Below are 20,921 nucleotides of genomic sequence, written 5' to 3'. Positions count from 1 at the left end.
ACTCACCGGTCACAGACGTTTTTGTGATTATTTGTAGTCAAATCCTCAATATCCAGATTGCCAACAGAGCCATGCTGTTGAATCTCAAATCACCACACCTTTTCCTCAGGTGTCTTTAGCCGAGCAAAACTTGCACGATGTGGCAGGTCACGTCAAATCCGTCACAACAGCTTGAATACGTCCATAAAAGCATCCTGATACGTCCTTGATAACTTAAATGCATCAGACACAGGAAACTAATCCCGTTAAATACAGCGCTTTGACGATGAAGGTTACTTATTTCTTAATTTTTTTCTGTATTACAGTCAACTTTCACCCTCGCTCGTTTAAAGCAAACAATTAATCGATCGATAACGCAACTATTAAGACACAGCAACAGCGCAAACACTTTGTTTTTACCTCCGGCTAACGCGGAATTAAGCTAACTCATCCACGCTTTGCTGGCACAGCCAAACTTCCGGTGTCCGCGCGCTGAACAACCAATAAACAGACGGGGTCACCTGGGGTCAACTTCGACCTACTACAATTATTTAAATTTAATTAAGAAAGAATAAACTTGTGATATTAATGGTCGTGCGATAATTTGATTCTGAAAATACTTTTATATAATTAAGGCTCGAGCGCACCTCCGCGGCCCTTTGCACTCTTGTATATTTTATATTTTATATTTTGTATATATTGATATTTTTATATATTTTTTTTCTGTACACACGGCTGCTGTGACAAGTTAATTTCCCACAAGTGGGATAAATAAATGTGTCTAAGTCTAAGTCTAAGTCTTTGCCGTCGGCCCATAGACTCTAGCCTATATAAAGATCTGTTTATTTTTATTGTTTTTTATTTTATTCTGAAGTCTCTCACATTATTTTACTTTATTTTTGATTATATTAGGTATGACTACTATATTAGGAATGTCAGCCTAAAGATATAGTCCTGTTACGTGAATTATTTAATTTAGATAGAATTATGTAATTTTTAGATATCTTTTCCAACTAAAATGAACATAAATACAGTTTTCTGGATATTTTTCAGTATTAATCATTTTATAAAAATAGTCACCCCTTTTAAAAACAAATGTCAAAAATGTCACCCCTTTATTAAAACTAACTTTATTTAAGAATTATTTCTTCTATTTTTTTATGTTGTTGCGTTTTCAAAGATAGTCGTGGTAATCCACTTAAAGGTGCTGCGTGTTCTCATGTCTACATGAATTTGTCAATAAAAACATGTTACTTTCAGTGCTGTTCCTGATACGAACCATCTTCAATTGAGAAACATGTTGAGAAATAAATTAAATTGCCTGCGACTGACCATTTCACTTTTTGAATAGTTAAATGTGTTGGTTATTAGACACAAATGATTAAAAAAAAATAAGTTTCAGCATGCAAATTGAACTGATTTGGCGGAATAGCCCATCTCACCCCATGACTCATGAGTGCTCAGTGTGCTTGCTCTGCTTAATCTCTTCATCACCGCTATGCTTCTTCAGTTTCTCATTGAAAACAGTGTTTTGACAGACAGTCAGGCTTATGCGAAGCGACCCTGGTAGAGCTGTCATAGTTACTTAGTGCTTTCATCTCCTTGTTTTTGTTATTCAGAGAATAAATGTTCGTATTATCTTGATGAAAACATGTCTCTACTTGGAGATCCAAAAGCATTAGGAACATTAGGTTCCACTTTCTGAAAAGGTGTGCTGTTTTTAAATTTGCCTTAAGTGTCATTACAACGTTGCAGCAAACAGGGACATAATAAAACAGTCCTGGATGGTTATCCAGGAATGTGACGTTTTAAAAAACCATCCTACATATGGGGCAAATATCCTCAGGTAGCACAGAATGTACTGTACAAAAAGGTCATACCAAATAGGCCAACCAATAACCTTAACTTCACACTAACAAAGCACACAGACTCATTCACTGAAGAATTAAAGACACACATTTTTGGGCCACATCTTTTTAAGTTGCTCATTACCCTCTCCCCTGTCTTTGATATTTGTCAGAAGGCAATGAGCTATGTAAAGAGAAATTAAACTAATAATAAATAAAAAGACCAGAAAATTAATGTTTAAAAAAGAAGGAAAAAGAAGGGGAAAAAATAAAGTTAAAAAGGAAATACCTTGGGAAAAGTGCTGAAAAAAAAAACAATTTTGTAAAAAATTTTGGAATTTGTGATCATGATAATTAAAAATACATTTTTGCCTAACTTGTTTGAAATCATCTCTAAATCTACTAATTTCTTGCAAATTGTGGAACATTTCTCACAAAGTTGTTCATTGCCTTTTTTTCGTCTTTTTGAAAGAAATTTACTCAAGGTTCAAAGGTTTGAATACTTGTTAAAGGAATCTGAAAGCAGCACAAGAACAGTGATGTTGCTCTGGATTTCAAAGGGTTAAGATGCAAATTGAGATAATATTATTTTGCTATGGACATATTTATTCAAATATTTTAGGTGCTTTACAGAAGTGAACTTCCATATATTCCACAAATACTCTGCAGCTTTTCTCCTCGCACTAAAAATTACATTTGCAAATATTTTAACTGCATGTGTGTGATGCGGGATACATGATGCTCATTCATTCTTTCATCAAAACACATAGAAATGCAAAATATTTGTCAGTTAATTGCAAAATTTCATCAGGTGCATGTGGTTTATAACTCCACACACGAGCTCTCTCTCTGTGTCCAGCGTTTCCTCGATGGCTGCAGCCTCAGTGAGAGCTGGCAGAGCTGCAGTAGAAAAACAAGGAGGAAAAGGAAGAGAAAGGTGGAGGTATCAACACACAGTAATGACTGTGCCAGACTGCTGGCAGCTGCTGTATTTTCTCCTGAGGGATTAGCTGAGGTTTCAGGGTGACTGAGAGGACACAAAGCTGATAGCTGTAAAGACAGACGTATTGTCTAATTTTAAGTGAAAACCAAAACAAACAGGAAGTTTCTTTTAGAGCCGGATATATTCTGGACAGACTCAGATGCTGTTGAGGTGACAGATAGTCGTGGTAATGTTTCTTTCTCTTCTTCCTGAGAAATATATGGTATTTTATTTATGTTCACCAGGGAACATTTTTTGTAACAATATTCACAGACAGGATGAACAGGTAATGACAAGACTAAAGAAATGTCCCAACTCCATACAGCAGGTTTTCAAACATAGTGTCTTCACACTGGTATAAATGACAGAACAAAACGTACTCAAAAAAGTCGATTGGCCTGCTCACAGATGCAAAAACAGTTTTCTTGCAACCAATAAAAAACCCCCAAACAAAACAAACTATTACACCTTTGAGAAAAATGGTTTAATTTCAGTTTGCGAGAGTTTTTTTGCCAATAATGGTTGATTAAGTATTACAATCTTGTGCTTAAAGGGTCAGTTCACCCCAAAATCAAACATTTTTCTTCTTACCTGCAGCTATATTTATTAGTATAAATTGTTTTGTTGTGAAATGCAGAGCATTGGAGATATCGGCTATAGAGATATCTGCTTTTTTTCTAATTTAATAAAACTCAACTCAAAGTGCCAAATAAGTACATTTGGAAAAACTCAACATTAACGTCTCTTTCCAGAAATGATGACTCTGTTACTCAAGATAATCCGCAGACCTTGTTATGGGCAGTTTCATGTAGGAACTATTTTCTTTCTACCAAACTACGCCTTCCAACTGTATGCCATTGTATGCTCAAAACAAACAGTCCTTTTCGACAGGGCATTGGACTGAATGTGAATCTTATCTTTCCTCTTTTTGAAGCCAGACTCCACTGACAAAAAACAGTAATTTTAGCAGATGTCACTGGATTGGAAAATTTAGCATAACAAATTTGCAAATTTTCATCACAATCTATTCAAAAGTTGTTGAAATATTTTCACTTGAATTAAAGTGTTGGACCGACCAGCTGACATTTCCATCTGTGCGTCAGTGCCGTGAGCATGGCTAAAAATGAATAGAGGGCGCCATTATGCTTAAAACATTTTTATTTTAAAGGCTCATCTTCCCACTCTCGTAAATAACAGGAAGAAGCTGTAAAATAAAAACAAACACTAGTCAGTTAGTTGAGTGTTATTTTATTGAACAGAGAAAACTCAAAATGAGTGTGTTAAAGTGTGGTTCTTCATGTTAAAGCATCAAAGCTCATCACTAATAAAGTGCACTTTCAGTTTACAGCCAAATGGAGACTCATTTTTAATCTTCTCTTTCCCTCCCACGAGCTCGATCAGATCACACCTGGCGCAGGACTCTCTGCGCCGGAGCTCTACCAGGTGGATCACTATCACAGTAAGATATATCAGACCAAGTGCAACGACTGAGCATTTCAGTGAGGGTGAGTGCATAAGTGTTAATGGAAGATCAGCGCGTTAAGAGTCTTTCACCCGGGTGTATAATGCGTCAGACTAATCCTGCTACCGTTTTATATCCTGGCTCAGTTCAACCCAGAAAAAAAAGGAATAAAATGACAGATGGTGACTTCTGCACGGATCTGATTGATTATGTCATCGAGTGATTGTAAAACAGCACAGTATTTCTCAGCTGGGTTTCATTAATGTTAAGCTAAAATCTTTGCCATGAGTGTCTTTACATTTTAAGATCTTCACTTTAAAAAAATATTTTCTCCTATTTCCAGAGGTGTTTTTCTACATAATATATATGTACAGTTGTATCTTTACAAAGAAAATAATGTTCTGTTAAAGACTGTTTGCAAGGTCGGCATCGACTCCAGTTTGGCACGTATTCCTCGTGACTCCACCCAGTAACAGATGAAATGGAAGAGACAGCAGAAACAAGTGCATTCAACACCCAGACTTTCATTATTTAAATGCCAAATGCTGCCTCTCCTCAAAACACACAGAGACTAAGCTAGCAAATTAATCCTATTTCTACCTCTTATTCATGATGAGATGCATTTGAAATGGTAATTCTGCTGATGTGCAGCAAACAGGAATGTCATTCACATAAAAAAACAAGTTGATGACGCACTTTTCTACAGGGCATGGCCACAAACGCTGGGGAATGGGCCCAAGAGGAAAAACATCTACAGTACAAGAGATATCATATGAATATTGAAGCTCGAATTTCACTTCTATGGGGAGTTAGGATTCGAATGCGCTACTCATGACACAAACTATTTACGTCGTCAAAGTCAGAGACAAACCAACAGAAACTACTAAGCTGTAGTTCAACATGGGAATGAAGAAAAAGCAAGAAAAGACATTGTAGAGTTAGAAATAAAAAGGATGAAGGAACACCGTAGCTAACATCCCAGAAGGTAGTGTGCACTGCACGTGGTGAAGGGGGGGTCACAAGCACACAAACACACGGCACTGGGGAAAAAAATCAGCCCCTAAGAAACACATCTAAAACAATCGTTTAAATGCTTTATATTACTGTCACTGGGAACTTCCACAGTGGATAACTTCATCTCTTATTGCACTATTTTCACTTTTTCATGCCAGTCAAAAAATTGGGCAGTTGTGGGTTGTTTCACTTACATCATGTTAATTAATCTGTATATATTTTATTAAAAGGAACAGTGTGTAAGATTGAGGGGGAGCCAAATTATCTCTTCTTTTCCAAAACAAATGCACGCAGTGGTTTAAACTGGTAAAAAGCAGTTTCACGTTACAAACTTCCTCCAATGCTGTTTGGAAGGTTTGAGACGGGTTGATAGCACTGCACCTGCTAAAGTGCGCTTGTCTTATTTCTCTGATAACTTAAGATCAAGACGTTCAGGAGGTTTTGACTGGGAGCTGAATTATCCACAGAGGTCTCTTCCTCTCCAAAGCAAACAGACCCAGTAATTTAAATCAGTTAAACACTGAGTAAGGCAGTTTCATGTTAAAAAAATCAGTGTTTTTCCAACAATCTCGTTGATGAGTGGCTGCTAACTACAATGGCTGACACAAAAGCACAAATGGGCCTATCTAAGGTCAGTGGTTGGTTTGTCCGGGCTCTGGATAACTGTAGAAACATGGTGTTGTAACATGGCAGCTTTAGCAGACCACAGACGTATAAAGAGAGCTGGATACAGCACTGGAGCCATTCATTCCTATGAACGTTGCTCCGAGGCACATGAAGGCAAAAAGCTATTTCTTATTTAAGTGTGAAATTACAGGGATGATCAGCGCTGCTTCTGCACTATTCAGCCTAAAGAGCAAGCTCAGCAGAGACTCTCACCAGCTGAGCCGGCTACATTGGGTTTAGCACTCTGCTAACTTGATTTTAATCTTGCAACTCTTCTAAGCTTTCCAAATGTCATCAGACTGCATGGATTAAATCTTGACAGTAAAATAAGTGATTTCACAGGGGTTGTGACGCTCCAAAAGAATTATCCACTGATTAACAGATGTCTCTTTCGCCATGTAAGTCAATAGAAAAAAGTATTTTTGGGCCAAACGGCATCACGTCACAGACTCAGGAGAATTAATTCCACTATGAAAATTGCCCTCAAAACCACACGCACTTTCTGAGGGCCTGCCATGGACAAGGACCCGCTCCCTTCCTTAAATATAAGCAGCTCGTTCTCAGGTAAAAAAAGAAATACAACAATTCTTATTTTCAGGTGATAATGCACTAGAGAAAACATACTTTTCATATTATTTTCCATTTCTGCCTATATATCCCCCTAAATCCTACACACTGGACCTTTAACATGCAAACTACAATATAAAAACCAAATTTCTTTTAGCTGTTGTGTATTACATACACTATGTCCTTCATACTGGGAGTTGAGACACATAAGTCTACACATACGAAGCTCTCAAAAGAGCCATATTACACACACACCTTCATTACCTACCAGTCTGCATTACAAATAACAGCAATAAATATGTTTAGTTCAATAAATATGGGTGTTTGATCAGAATAAAAAAATTATAAAGATTCTGCTGATTTGAATGGAGATCCAGAGGAAACAGGATTTCCTTTCATGTGTAGTGTTGGAGCGTTCGGCTCAGTTAGATTAAGTGTTGATCATATGCAGTTAGACTGACACTGAGCTGTCACAGCAGACGGACAGCAGCTCACAGACGGATTCTCTATGGGACAAAACAACCTCTACACTCTCAACAATTAAAGTTTAGGTAGTTTTCAGCTTGTAATTAATGCTCAGATATTGCTTCAAAACCACTGAAAATGCATGAAATCTCTCTATGCCTATTATACAGTATTTGTCTCCAACTTCATTCACTTCTTATGTATCCACCAGGGACATGAACATACCAAAGGACTGGACAGTGATGAGGAAAATAGCCCTAATGAAGGAGGTTAACAGGGGGCGACACATCATGAAAGAAGACCTTATATACAAATAATTGATATAGTACAATTTCTGACTGTATGTGCACCAGACTCTTCGCCCCAACACGTAGAGAATCACCTCTGCAGGCTTCTCCCAGCGGTCTACACACCAAACCTGGGGAGGGCGTGATGTAAACGTAGACCTCTTTTTTTTTTGTTTCCGTCATGCTATTGAGCATTTTTGCTTTTGTTTTAAAGTGCAGTCCAGATGCAGGTGAGTAAAAGGCAAGAAGCAAATGACACAAAGAGAGAAAGAGAGATGAAAAACAGGTAAACCCAGAGGTTGGCACATCAGAGAGGTCAGACTTGGAAAATGAGAGCAAGATGGGATGGAGACAGCTGGAGTCTGGGTCTGTTAGGCTGAAGGTAAAAAAAAAAAAAAAAGGTCTCATCCTTTTCAGTCTTTTCCTGTGTCACTGATGCAGCTCCAGTCACTCCCTGGACTGGTAGAAGAGGATGTATCCTGACTCAGAGTTCTTGGAGATGTCTGAGGTAAGCCCGTAAAACTCCTCAATGGCCTGGGCGTCAATTTTCTGCACAACACAAGTAAGATGTTGTTAACTGGTAATAAAAAACAACAGCAAGTGTACAAACAGATGAGTCAAGGACAGAGGAAGCTGTAACAGGCGGAGAGTGAGACTGACGCACCTCCACAATGTCATCGTCAAACAGCAGCCAGAAGCCGTGACTCTTCACTATGGTGATGTAATGACCTCTATTTGGGCCACTGAGGAAACAGAGACAAACAGTGACTCTACAACCGTTGCAATACATCTGTCTGAGCTTCCTATAGGAGCTGCTGAGGTCATCTGTAAATCACATACAGAACACAGTTTGCCACACAAATATTCATTGTCGTTATATTAGAATTTATTCAGGTTGGACATGTAAGATATGGCTTCCCCACACGTGTAAGCTTTAAAGGTTTCCCACAAAATTAACCTAAAATCTCCAGGGAGTTGCTTGTGCCAAAGAAAAATGAAACCTGCGCAGCCAGGAATTCCCTAAAGAAAGTTTGGGCTAATAATCATAATGATGAATGTGTTTAACCTCCACTGCATGGTGGGTCGGGTATGAAGGGAAGCTAATGTCAACTGAAGCGGGAGCGTGGTCTGAGATTACGATACTGGTATTCACAAGAGTTTACACGTGACAACAAATAATTATCTATAAGGCGAAAGAAAATGGGAATAGGAATGAAGGACATGTAAGAAAAAGAAAAAAGTTATGTAAGTGGAATTTAGGTTTCAGGGTTCAAACAGGCAGAAATCAGTCTTAAAAGAACTTTAGCTGCCTCAGAGAGGGTAGAATAATTAGATTAAGACCTGTCTAAAGCATATATATCTGTAATTTGAGCATCTAATCATCTTAATGTCACGTCTAAATTACCTTCAGGAAATTTACTTCACAATATGCTCTAAAACTGGGGTATATTTGTGTTACAGGTATTCAGGTCAATTTAAACATTAACACAGAAACTGTCTTTGAAGAAAAGAAGAGAACTATGTCTATAGCTCTACTGATGACAACAGAGTATTGGCCGAGGTTCTCAACACTTACGTTGCCGTTTTTAAACTTCAAGCTTTGAGACTAGTACAATACTGTTGCCTGACATTTAAGGAAACCTGCTTGTTCACGGTCTTGCCTTGACTCTTGTCCTCACACAGAGAATATTCAGAATTTACAAATATGCAAAAAAAATCATTTCAAAAGTTGAAATGCCAGATGCCTTAAGCCTCTTACTTTATAGAAAGATCCTCACACTTGCGTAAGCTGCATTTACTGAATGCTGACCGGCTTTCAAAGTACTCTCCTCATCTCCTACATGCACATCTTTGACTCATATTTATGATGAACACAGAAACGTTCCTCCTCCAGCATAAGAATGTGAAAACAGTCTTTTCGTGTCAAACTCCGCACAGTGAAGGTCAAACAATCAATGAAACACATTTTTTAGTGCAGAGTGGCAGACGTGAGAGTGGCATCGATTTTCTTATTCAGCTCTTGACAAAAAAGCCGTAGAACATATTGCCCAAAATGTCAAACTTTTCTTTCAATTTTATATAGCCGTGATACTCAACTTACGGCCTGCGGGCCAAATCTGGCCCCCGATTTGGAGTGTGGCCCTCCAATCATTTTCTAATTCACAATAAAAATAAAGCCATTCACACTGGGAATTGCTTTTTTACTTTTAGTATACATGAAATGAAATTTGAAATCTTAAAATCCTAGAAATGCCCGAAAATCCTTAAAATGTCCTAAAATCCCAATAATGTCTTAAAATCCTGGAAATGTCATGAAAACCTAGAAATGTCCTAAAATCTAAGAAATGTCCTGAAATCCTAGAAACATCCTAAAATCCAAGAAACATTTTAAAATTGGAAAAAAGTCTAAAAATCCTGGAAATGTCCTAAAATCTAAGAAAAGTCCTAAATCCTAGAAACATCCTAAAATCATGGAAATGTCCAAAAAAAATCCTGTTATATAGAATCAATTTATATGATACAGCTAGAATCAATGGACCACCATCTAAAATCAGTTTTTTTAAGAATCACAAAAAAAGTCTTTTATTTTGGGACAGTAATCAGCATTCAGTACCTGCCACAGTGAACCACCACGGCCACTAGATCGTACATGCGATCCAGGTTAACTGCGTCCCCGGATGTGTTGAACAGGCGGAGTTCGAGGGGGAAAACCACCCGATAGGACAGCTTGGTGTAGCGGTGCAGCTGCTCCATGTACTTAAACCTCTTCAGGTGTAGTGCCAGGATCATGGGAAGCTTCTTCACACGCATCCTGCACAGAATGACACATGCTCAGAGACGTGTACGATGACACAACACAGTGGTATCAAGGTTGGTGCTTTACTGACCGCTTCTGTGCCTCCTGCTTGCTGCAGCATGTCTCACAGTAGTATTTGTATTCACTGCACAAAGTCTCTGTGTTACTGAAGTCCCTGGAGGGGAGAGCATGCCACAGGAGGCTCGGTTATTCAGCATCGGTGAGGCCAGAGGAAATACGGTCTACTGTTAGCTTTTTGACTGTGACTGAATGTGTAATAAAGCAATTCTACCTGAGACAGTGTGTTATCGATGTGTTCTGCTCCACATCCACAGAAAGATCCAGAAAATCTTCATCTTTGCTGCTCACCTGTCATAAAAAGAGATGCAACTTAACTGTCATCTTCTTTGACTGAGTCAGAGAGGATAAGCCTGCTGTGCTGTGACATAATTCCCGCCCGCCCACACCTATACACACACAGACAGTCTTTGAAATGCTGATTATACTGAGTAGCTTTTGTCTCTGCGCACTGCAGCGCCTCCGTGTTTGCAGGGGTTATTCAGGGCAACCCGTCCCGCTCCGCGCCCTCAAAACTGTGAGGACAAAGCCTCCGCCAGCCTTGACGTAAACTGGGTGGCCAGAGCCCACCGGGTGTGTCTACTGCATCGTTTTCTTTTTTTGCATCTCTCAGCATCTCTGCAAAAGGCTAATCCCTTTTCCAGACTTATTCAGGACAGATCTCTTATTCAGGGTGACACAGGGACTGGCAGCGCCGGGGACAGATAACAACATTAAATATACGACTCTCTAGTAGAGCTCAATAGGCGAATAAATCAGAGCCACACACCGTTTCACAGTTGAGGCAGCGTGTCTCATTGGTCAGCGTGCCCTGGAAGATATCGTGAACCCATGTGGGCTCTGTCTTGTTCTCCGTCTCGGTCTCCGTGGTGACAGCGGTGCCGTTGTTCTTGAGGCGCCCGTTCTGTTTCTCCTGCTTCTTCTCCTCTTGCAGGATGTCGGCCACCGTGTTCAGCAGGTAGTTGAGGAATTCGTGGGCATCCTGTTGCATGTAGTTATCGAACAGATCTGGAGGGAGATGCAGAGATAAAGTACAGAGAGATAACTCAGTGGGGGGAAATGATGAGGAAGTGCCGGGCAAGTTTTTGGGCCCATCATCGTGATCCCAGCCATTTAACCCCTTGAAATCAGCTGCAGAAATAATCCACCAGTGCCTGCATTGGTGATTTTTGTTTACTGTGATGTCATTGCTTGGAGTATCTTCAAATGCTTCATATCCCTAAAATCTGTACAACTTCAGCAAAAAGATTATGGAAGTCAAAAAACTATAATTATTGATAAAAGTTTGAAATTGTGTGATTAACACATTTTTTCTATTCGATTGTGACTTCCTGAGGTCTCCACTCGTTGTCTGACAACTTCCCACAACTAAGAAACAGTCCGGCACTTAACCTGCGGTCAGACACTGAGGTGTCGCTGTGACTTTGTGTGTTATTTGTGGATCTTTAGAGGTGTGGGTAGGGAGATTTTATTACCTTCAGGCAGAGCTAGGCCAGCTTTTCCATCGCTTCCAGTCTTTGCTTTGCTGTGCAGTCTCTTATCTAAGCTAAGCTATGCTAAGCGGCTGCTGGCTATACAGTACATATGCCGCCTTCATGTGCTCCTTGACAATATTGTATTTACGAGTTATAAGCACATGGACGGCCCTCCAAAGTTGTAGTTACAAGTGGGCAATTGGGAAATTTTCCACTTATCAGGCTCCCTCCAACAATGCTTATCAAATATCTATAAAAAGAAAATCACGCAAGTAAAAACAAAGTGCGTGGATGTGATGAGCTACACCTGGCCTTTTTCCTGCCATGAACGTTCTGTCTTGAGAAATTTCTTGGCTCAAGTAAAATTAAATCAACAGGCTACACCGATAACAATTGCTAAAAATCTACACACACTTCTGTTTTGACAGATCTGTCTGTGAAAGTTGAAAACTGAGATGCGGGGGAGTTGTGGGGGGGTGGGGGGGCAGAAGGGGGGGGAAAAAGTTGAGAGGAGGCAGCTGACCAAAGCTGGGTCCCAACAGAGATTGCATTGTTCCTTCACATAAAGAGCTTCCTCAATATGGACAGCGGAGAACAGTCGGTCTACTCTCTGAATGACCTTACCTCCAACATGCACCTGCCCTTCACCTCAAATATTCAGACCACATTAAAGCCGAAACTGCTACCAACACACAACACAAAACCACAAACTTCCACTCGTCATTGTTTGTGAACATGTATGTGGGAAGATGGAGTCAATGGCTTTGACAAAAACAAGAACGCTAAACAGACAACAATAGAAAACATTTCCACTGAAGTGATTTAGTGTTTTATCAAGTGAGTATCCGCTATTAAATCCCTACTTTAAAACTTTTTATGTTCTTAAAGACATATTATGTAACCATCTTCACATCTAAAATAACTTCATTTTGTTATATATTTTATTAAGTTGTGTATTTATATCATTTATATTTCCAACGATGTTCATACCCAGCAAAAATCTGTAATTTCAATCAAGGGCACAGTCGTCTGGTTGCCTGTAAGTGGTGTCTTATCTCTTTTGTGCATGCATAAAGGTTGTGGTTGTCTGCCAGAAACTCTCATAAATAAGGTTTTCATCCAGTGTTAAGTAGGGGTCTACTGCTATTGGTTTTTTAGGGCCGATACTGATACCGATTATTAGTAGTTAATGAGAGTGATAACCAACATTTGGAGCCAAAATGCATTCACAATAAAGATGAAAATCTTTCTGTCAATATTTATAATTTGGAATATTAGAAACTCCAACACAAGACTCAGTTTAAATGTGTTTAGCAAATGTTTATTCAAAACTGAGACATTTAACATCATATACAGCAAGCTCCCACCAACTTTTTTTTTCATAATGTAAAGTGAAAATTTAAATTATAAAAATTATAAATAAAATAGCTACCTATAGTAAAGTAAAAAGTAAAAGTTTGCCCTGTGCTGACATTTTCTTTAACATTTTAATGAATTAATTTTATCAGCAATCATTAAAATAAAAACTCCAATACAGATAATGATTCATCGACCCCCGAATTCTAGCCAGCAGAAGCTGACTGCAATGACTGCATTGCTTTGTTTTTTTAATTGAGAGACGCCTTGCAGCATTTAATCTTGCACATTTTTTATTTTCTTTTTTTAATTTATCCATTATTTTTCTGTTAAGAACTTTTCCTTTTTTTTAAAGAGCTATATAAATAATAGTACCTAAGTACAGAAAGAGTAATTTCTTATTTAAGCTGTGACATCATAGTGTTCAACAGCCAATCACAGTGCTCGATGCACACAGAAGACAAAGACTTGATTGATTTTTTTTGGTTTTTTTTTAAAGAAAATATGTAAAAAAGAGTTGTTTTAAATCACCCAGCTCTCACCATTCTCTTTCCGTAAGCGGGAGATGAACTTCTTAGGCGGTATGACGCCAACTTTCTTCTTCTGTGTTGCAATGGAGTGGAAGAGGTCAGCCAGACATGTGAGCAGGTTCTCCTTCTTCTTCTGCTGCGCTTTGTAAGCCAGCACGTTCTCCCGGAAAGGCCGGCAGAAGTAGAGAGCCTGGAGCACTGAGTTACAGTAGCATGTGTTTCCAAACTGAGGAAGGAAAGGACAGAAACAAAAGGTGAGGACAAAAAGGGATAAGGGATTTCATGGAGCGCCCGGTAGCTCGGTTGGTGGAGCCGGCGTCCCATGTACAAAGGCTGCATCCTCATCGCAGCGGCTGTGGGTTTGATTCCGGTCTTGGCCCTTTGTTGCATGTCATCCCCTCTCTCTTTCCCACTTTTTACGATTAAGCCGTCCTATCCAAACAAAGGCCAAAAAAGCCCCCAAAATAATCATTAAAAAAAGGGGATATCACTCCATTTTAATGTTAAATCAGCCGGTGGAAAATACAGATGTGCTCAGTTGTTGCAATCCATTTGGCAGATGCTTCATCCAGGGTGTTGAGAAACATGGGAGTTTACGCGAATGCAGAAAAACAGAACATCCCTGTGTTGGCCAACAGACTCAAAAACAACACTCTCACCTTCAATACTAGCTGTCCAGAGGAGGACATGACTCACCACAGTCCCGTGGCTGTTTTGTTTTGAAAAATGACACCAGTGTTTTTTTTGCCAAAGCCATCTGTGAATGTATGAGAGGACTTAGTGATACTCACATTGACCAATCCGAAGTAGTGCTCATTGATTGGAAATTGCTCCGGGCCGATGTCTTTCTCCAGAGCAGAGGCATTGGTGCCCTGAAAGACCAGAGACAAAACATGAAAACATGAGACATGGAGATGTTTTTCTTCACTATTACCTCATATAGCACCGTTTGTTGTGTATTATATTACCGCGTGTGTGTACCTTTGCAGTGTTTGAGAGGCCAAAGACAAATTTCCACTGAGGTGGACAATAAAGTCTGTCTTACTCAGATATTGTGGAAAGACAAAAGGCTTAACTGGGAGCCTAATTTGTTTAGTCTAATCTCTGTATATCCAAATTAATATGGAAATTTGACAGGACAAAAGAATAGGTTTCATTTTCACATTGAGGTGGTCTGATAAAACATATGAAACACTGGCAGAATGCACATATTTTTATTTTATATTTTTACCAATGCACATTTTTATATTTATATCTATATTTAGTTTTTATTGGCCTTAAAGAGAGCGATGAAACGGCTCAATTTTCCTGTTAAAAATTATTCTCTGACATTAAGGTGGAGCAGTGGAAATACTTTTGGTATAGCCCAGAATCAATAAAGTATTTCTGATTGCCTTCAGAAAATTTTAAGCATCACATACTTTATTACCAGATTACAATGCAACAGATTGTGCCTTTAATGCATTAATTTATGGTGTAAAACTTTTATTTTGTCAAAAATAAAATACTGTCATTTTTTAATGAGGAAAATAAAGATGTTCTAAATATTGTTACTGTAAGTACCTACAGGCTGAGGGTTTGAAAGGGATTAGTTAGGATGTTTTTTAGTGTGGTTGCATTGGAGCACTTATCCATAGACAGTTTATTACATACAGTAGATGTCAGTCAGCACACCTCCAGTTTGAAGAAGCAGGCTGAAGACCGACACTGAAGCTACGTCATGTACTGTTGTTGATGTGGGCAGCAACAATATCTATTTTAGCCACCTAAAAAATCTATAATAGCTCAAGTGTGTGCTATATAAAGAGTATTTTCACCACTTTAACCTTTCCGTCAGACAGCCCTTTTTAACAATAATGCTCTTGTCAAAGACACCAGACTCCATTGAGAAAAACACTAAATTAAGTTCACTGAACATGGAAGCTGCTGCTCCACCGCTGCTCAGTGAGTTAGTTATTTTGTGTTAATGTGTGATTTTGGTGAATCCAAACTAACCCTTTTAAATGCTAAAGTCACACAATAACACAAACAAAGTAACTGACTCCTTTTCAAAGCTCCTGTGTTCAGCGATTAAATTACAGTTTTTCTAAATGGAATTTGGCCTTAAAGACAGCGATGAAACGGCTCAATTTTCCTGTTAAAAATTATTCTCTGACATTAAGGTGGAGCAGTGGAAATACTTTTGGTATAGCCCACATTTAAACTGATATTTTTTTTGTTGGCTGTTTTATCAATGACCGTCCAAAGCTGTACATTGCTTAACATCCATGTGGGACTCCGGCCTGCTTTTTCAAACTGGGGATGCACCAACCGACTTTTACTGTTTATAATAAACTCTCTATGGATAAATTTCCCATACAAACCCACTTCAAAAAATCTGAACTATCCCTTTAAAGCCAGAGTTATGAGATAAACCAAATTCAGAGGCTTCTCCTCCGTACAGCTTAATTGATAAAATTATCCTTTCTGCCAAATTTCAGTATCAGTTTCCAACAGACTGTTGCAGCTTGCCTCACTGCCTTTTCTTGCCAGTAAAAAAAAAATCTTCCTGTAGAAAAGTAGAAAAATGATATGGCATTAATAGGTTGACCCATGTCAAAAGTCAGGAGCGTTTTTTGGCCTGATTGCAGAGGCAGACCACTTATCTATTATCTTTTCACTTATCGGAGCTCAAAGCTTTTTCCAAATGAACCGCAGCTTTGTTGAGCGAAACACAGAAGACAGTTTAGTGGGGGAAGGCTTTGACTTTCAATGACTGTCATTTCTCTCTGTCAAAGCAGACAGTGAATACCTCTCTGTAGGATTTACCTCTTTCAGTTTGAGTCTGCGTACTGTACTCCTGCAAACTGACTGTATCTTGTGGGAAGTCTTATAATGCAAACTGTGAGCTTTAGTTTACATAATTAGAGAGAAAATATTAGATAAATTCAGTGAAAAGGTAGCACTGGTGGAGCTGAAAGTCCATTAAAATCCGCAGTTAACGATTTTTGTGAGAAAATAAGCAACTTCTACTGACACCTGATGCCACATTTTGACATTTGAGCTCCTCATTATAAAATATCAGGGGGACGCATCTTTTATTTTAAGGAAAAAAATATTCTACCCTTGACTGTATCAAAAAAAAAAAAACAATGTTAAGAGAGCACAAACTGTGTTGGGTACACTGACAGGAAAAAAACGAGAGAAAAATATCGACACCCACACACTGCCGTCACTTGTTTTGTGTTATTGACAATATCCTTTTCAGCCTCACCTGTTGTATAACGTTTATTAATTGTGCTTTGAAAAGTCTGAAAGTCCTTGACCGACATGATGTATAATAAATGTAATGGATGATATAAGAAGCACGCTGGCCCTAAATATGCAAAAAGAAAAGAAAAATCCTAAGATATGCAAAAAACCTTGAGCTTACGGTCTGAACTGTGACTACGAGCTTCAGCTGAAGTGCTTCCTGCATCTGTTTACTTTCCTCCTTTATCATTTCTCTCTTTTTTTGACAACATGCATGTATCAGTTAACGTACCTGCAGGAAAATGTCAACTGAAAAATAACTGAAAGTTTTGCTTTATACATAGGGACTCGTTAACTCGGATGCAATGCATGACGGTGGAACATCATTGCATTCAATATCAGTTTGATTATTTTTCTAGTGTTATTTTGCTACATTTGCCATATTGTGATTGTTGAAACAGAGCTATAGTTGCCATGATCAATTGATTAGTTGATCTAACTTGTGAATATTTGGTGTTTTTCCCATTTTCTCTGCTAGTAAAGTGAATATCTGTGGGTTTTGGACTGTCGATGGAGCAAAACAATTAAAACAGAGACACAATATCAAACACAGTTATGTGCATTTTTCATGCAAAATAAGATGAACATTTGCTGATTCTATCCTCTTAAATCTCAAGACTTTACACTTTTCTTTGTTATGTTTGACAGTAAATTGAATGTCTTGGACTGGAAAAAAACATCCACTACTTTTCTGTATTGATAAAAACAATAATCTATTTTTTTTCCACCCCAATTTCTTTTTACCCATGACAAAATAGCTAACAATTCTGAGATAATAATCTCATTACTGCAGGAAAATTTGGGGAAAAAATCCCAATGAAAACTTTTCTGAGGCGAATGCATTACACTTATTGAGTAAAAACCCTAACTAAGACAAGTACGAATATTGATGTTGTGATTTAATTTATCAGTCAGCCCTTCAGCAAACCAGAGGAGCATTTATTATTATACAACAAGACAGTTGCTGTCACAAGAGACAAAATCCTTTCAATAGAGGACCCCAGTAATGACTCCTAAATCCTGGGAATACGCTTCAGCATCTCCAGTTTCCTCGTCTCAAAATTTTTTTGAACAGGTTTTTGGTTAGCTGCCTGAAATAATGTCTGTGGTTAACACAAGCTGAAAAGACTTTCACGTTTTGTTGTACAACATAAAATACACCAGTAAATACTCTACCTGTGAACTTTTAAGCTTTTATGTATCTCAAAAAAGGCGTCTGCTAACAAGTGGCTCAATTAAACTACAGAAAGTGATCACACTGAGATGCAGCCAACACGGATTAACAGCTGTAAAGTGAACATTGTGTGTATCATGTCCATATTGACAAAAGTTCAAATATACATACATATTTGTATGGGTGATCTAAGCAGCTAACTAAAAGTTATCTCCAGCAGGTATCCAACAACCAGTTTTTTTATACATCCAAAGAAATTCTATAAAAATGATCTGCATGGCAATCAGACCGAGCCTCTATTTTGAGAGGGGCCTTTATTTATATAAATGGGTTATTAAAAGGGACTGGGCGTCTAAATGGGACTAGGCTTTTATTTGAAGTTTTACGGTAAACGCAGACCAGCAGCACTGCAGGCTCCTGACACTTGTATCCAGCCTCTCTGCTCCAGGATGTAACCAGCTCTCTGCAGCAGCATCACATTATGCAATCACAACAGGCTGTCAAAGGCAGCGCGCGCGGCTCCATTCACCTGTCAATCATCACTGACAGCTGAACAAACAGTCTATGTCGTCTCACCAGGTTGAGACGATGTCACGCGACAAAGAAGAAGCAGTGTGTAAACAACACATTAGCATGAAGGTTTGGGATGCAGCAGGCCTGTCTGAGCGCCGACACCTGATCAGCTGGATCTAAGTGACCATTGTTACAGTGCATCCTTCAGCTCTGCTCAGCCTGGCTGCAGGAGAGGACTTCACTACACACCAGGTTCAACACAGTGTCTGCAGGCAAATCGATAGCACGCACGCACGCACGCACGCAAACACACACACAAGCAGCGAGCTACTCACCATATTACAAATGGAGGCGATGTTTCTGACAGTCATTTAGTTCACAGTGTCCCCCTCACCGCCATCTTTATAAAATAAACATGATTTGAGAGCAAAAAAAAGGGCGACGCTGAGAAATATTTCGCAGCCGCGGCTGGAGGCCAGACTGCAAACCCCAGGCGTCAGAGAGCAGGCAGGGAGTCACGGAGCACCATGCAGCCAGCACGGAGCCGAGAGACACACCGCACTCACTGTCGACACGGCCTCATCCTCACACACATCCCGAAAAAACCACACAGCGGGGACGCGGCGATGCATGAGTGGACGGTGGACGGACGAAGTTGCAGGCAGCAGGTTGTTAGCAACGACCAGGAAACAAGCGTGATGCGGGAGGAAGCGCTGTAGTCCCGCCCACGTGCCGTGAGCTCCGCAGCTGATTGGTTCACACTCACCGTGTTTGATTGACAGGATTAGAGAGCCAAATAAAAACCTGCATGATGTAGTTTAGGTGAGCTGCAACTAATCAGCAGCAAGTGTTTGGCACAATAGTGTGAGGGAGTTGTAGTTCATACTCTGGATGCATTTGAAGAGATTTTGTAGGCGTCATAAATGACTGTTGTGATGAATGATTTCCTCAAGGTGCGCTGTAAAGCTATAAATGACATTTTTAAAATTAATTGGTTAATTTAGTCAACAGCAGAGTTATTATAGTTTTGTATTTTTCATTAGATTTTAAATTTATTCTTTCAGTGAAGTTGCAGTTAGTTTTCGGATTAGATTTGTTTCCTTTCAGTATTTTAATCGTGGTTATTGCAACAAAAAAAAAGTTTCAGTATTCATTTTTTTATGCTGATGATGATTATTATCATGAATATTATTAACAATAACAATAATAATAATAATAATAATAATAATAAAATGTTATTTATTATTAATCATTATTATTATTATTAATAATAATACTAATATTGTTGTTGATATTGTAATTATTATTATATGGGGGATATTTGTCAGGGGCAAGATTTAATAAGTTGAAAATTGGTATTGCAATACAAACACAATACTCTGTGAACCAACTGATTCACAGTCATGTAGACATTTCACTCTCTGTGAACAAATACACCAATTTTTCCACATGCTTGTATTGACAAACTGACAAAGAGTAAAACTTAAAAGTCTAAACATTTTTTGTATGTTTTTTAGTTAGTTTTGTTTTTCTTGTCTAGTTTTTAGAGAAAAGTCTCTTTCTATTTCAGCTAACTGATTTTTTTACACCTTGTTTTAGTTTTAAGTTTTAGTCAACAATAATAGCCTTAATCTCAAATCTACAAATAAACTGATTGTCTATATTTATTCTATAAAACATAACGAAATATAAAAAAGTCACTTACCAGCGGTTAGAGCCCAATGTGTTTTTTGCCTGTTTCATTCAAGCAAATGTCCTAAATCCAAATATAGCCCCCTCCATTCACGAGAGCACAAAACAGAAAAACAGTAAATATTTCAATTTGAGAAGTTGGAACCAGCAGAGTTTTGCTTGATCAGCAGCTCACATGATTTTTCATCTGAGTTATCCACAATTATTTTTCAGTTGTCAACTGAATGCACTGCTAAAACAACTAATAGTCAATAAACTGATTTGGAAATGTATTATTTTGGTGCTTTGAGCCACAAGAGTGACATATAATTCTATTATATTGTAGAGAAGGCAGATGTCTCTACAGCCAATATCTCCAATCTCCATCTAGAATGATTAATGGCACTACAGAAGAAAAAATAAAAAAATATTTTTGATTTTCAGGTGAACTGTCCCTTTAACACTCAACAGGGATGTGTCATAATTCTTGACATTTTCTAGACTAAAGAACAAATTATTTAATTTGCAGGTATTCTGCACAGAAACCACCAATTAGCCGACCATAACGGAAAGGTAAGTGTCCTCTCTGCAGAGCTCTGCAGGGGTCCCGGGGCCCTCAGGACACTTTCATTCACTAGCGGCTTTGTTTGTGCTTTCACAAAAATCTCCCGGCAATTATCTCCTTAGCATTTACATGTGAACAAAAAGAAAGGCAAATAACAAATAATTATGATTAACACACTTCAAAGGGAAAGGAGGAGAGAAAA

The 20,921-nt window shown here is 38.6% G+C and overlaps 1 protein-coding gene across 1 annotated transcript; it reads right to left on the bottom strand.

Moving 5' to 3' along the window:
- Positions 1-5,559: 5,559 nt before the first annotated feature.
- On the bottom strand, positions 5,560-19,074 carry usp46 (ubiquitin specific peptidase 46). The gene is made up of 9 exons (XM_042483703.1): positions 18,819-19,074; positions 14,297-14,377; positions 13,518-13,731; positions 10,914-11,152; positions 10,359-10,435; positions 10,158-10,241; positions 9,884-10,081; positions 7,934-8,012; positions 5,560-7,818 (listed from the first exon to the last, which is right to left on the bottom strand). Exons 1-9 carry the CDS (start codon positions 18,852-18,854, stop codon positions 7,717-7,719), a joined length of 1,110 nt encoding a protein of 369 aa, XP_042339637.1. The 5' UTR covers positions 18,855-19,074; the 3' UTR covers positions 5,560-7,716.
- Between the last annotated feature and the right edge of the window lie 1,847 nt (positions 19,075-20,921).

Source organism: Plectropomus leopardus, chromosome 3 (assembly GCF_008729295.1).
Source record: "Plectropomus leopardus isolate mb chromosome 3, YSFRI_Pleo_2.0, whole genome shotgun sequence".
Classification (NCBI taxonomy): domain Eukaryota; kingdom Metazoa; phylum Chordata; class Actinopteri; order Perciformes; family Serranidae; genus Plectropomus; species Plectropomus leopardus.
This window is presented reverse-complemented; position numbering and strand designations above follow the sequence as displayed.

What these genes read in the sequence shown, in the direction of transcription:
- usp46 (XM_042483703.1), bottom strand. Translation starts at nt 18,854, where the DNA reads ATGACTGTCAGAAACATCGCCTCCATTTGTAATATG. An exon ending in TCGCCTCCATTTGTAATATG is followed by an intron (nt 14,378 to 18,818) that starts GTGAGTAGCTCG and finishes CTGGTCTTTCAG; the next exon opens with GGCACCAATGCCTCTGCTCT. An exon ending in GTGGTGGTTCACTGTGGCAG is followed by an intron (nt 8,013 to 9,883) that starts GTACTGAATGCT and finishes CTGTTTCCTCAG; the next exon opens with TGGCCCAAATAGAGGTCATT.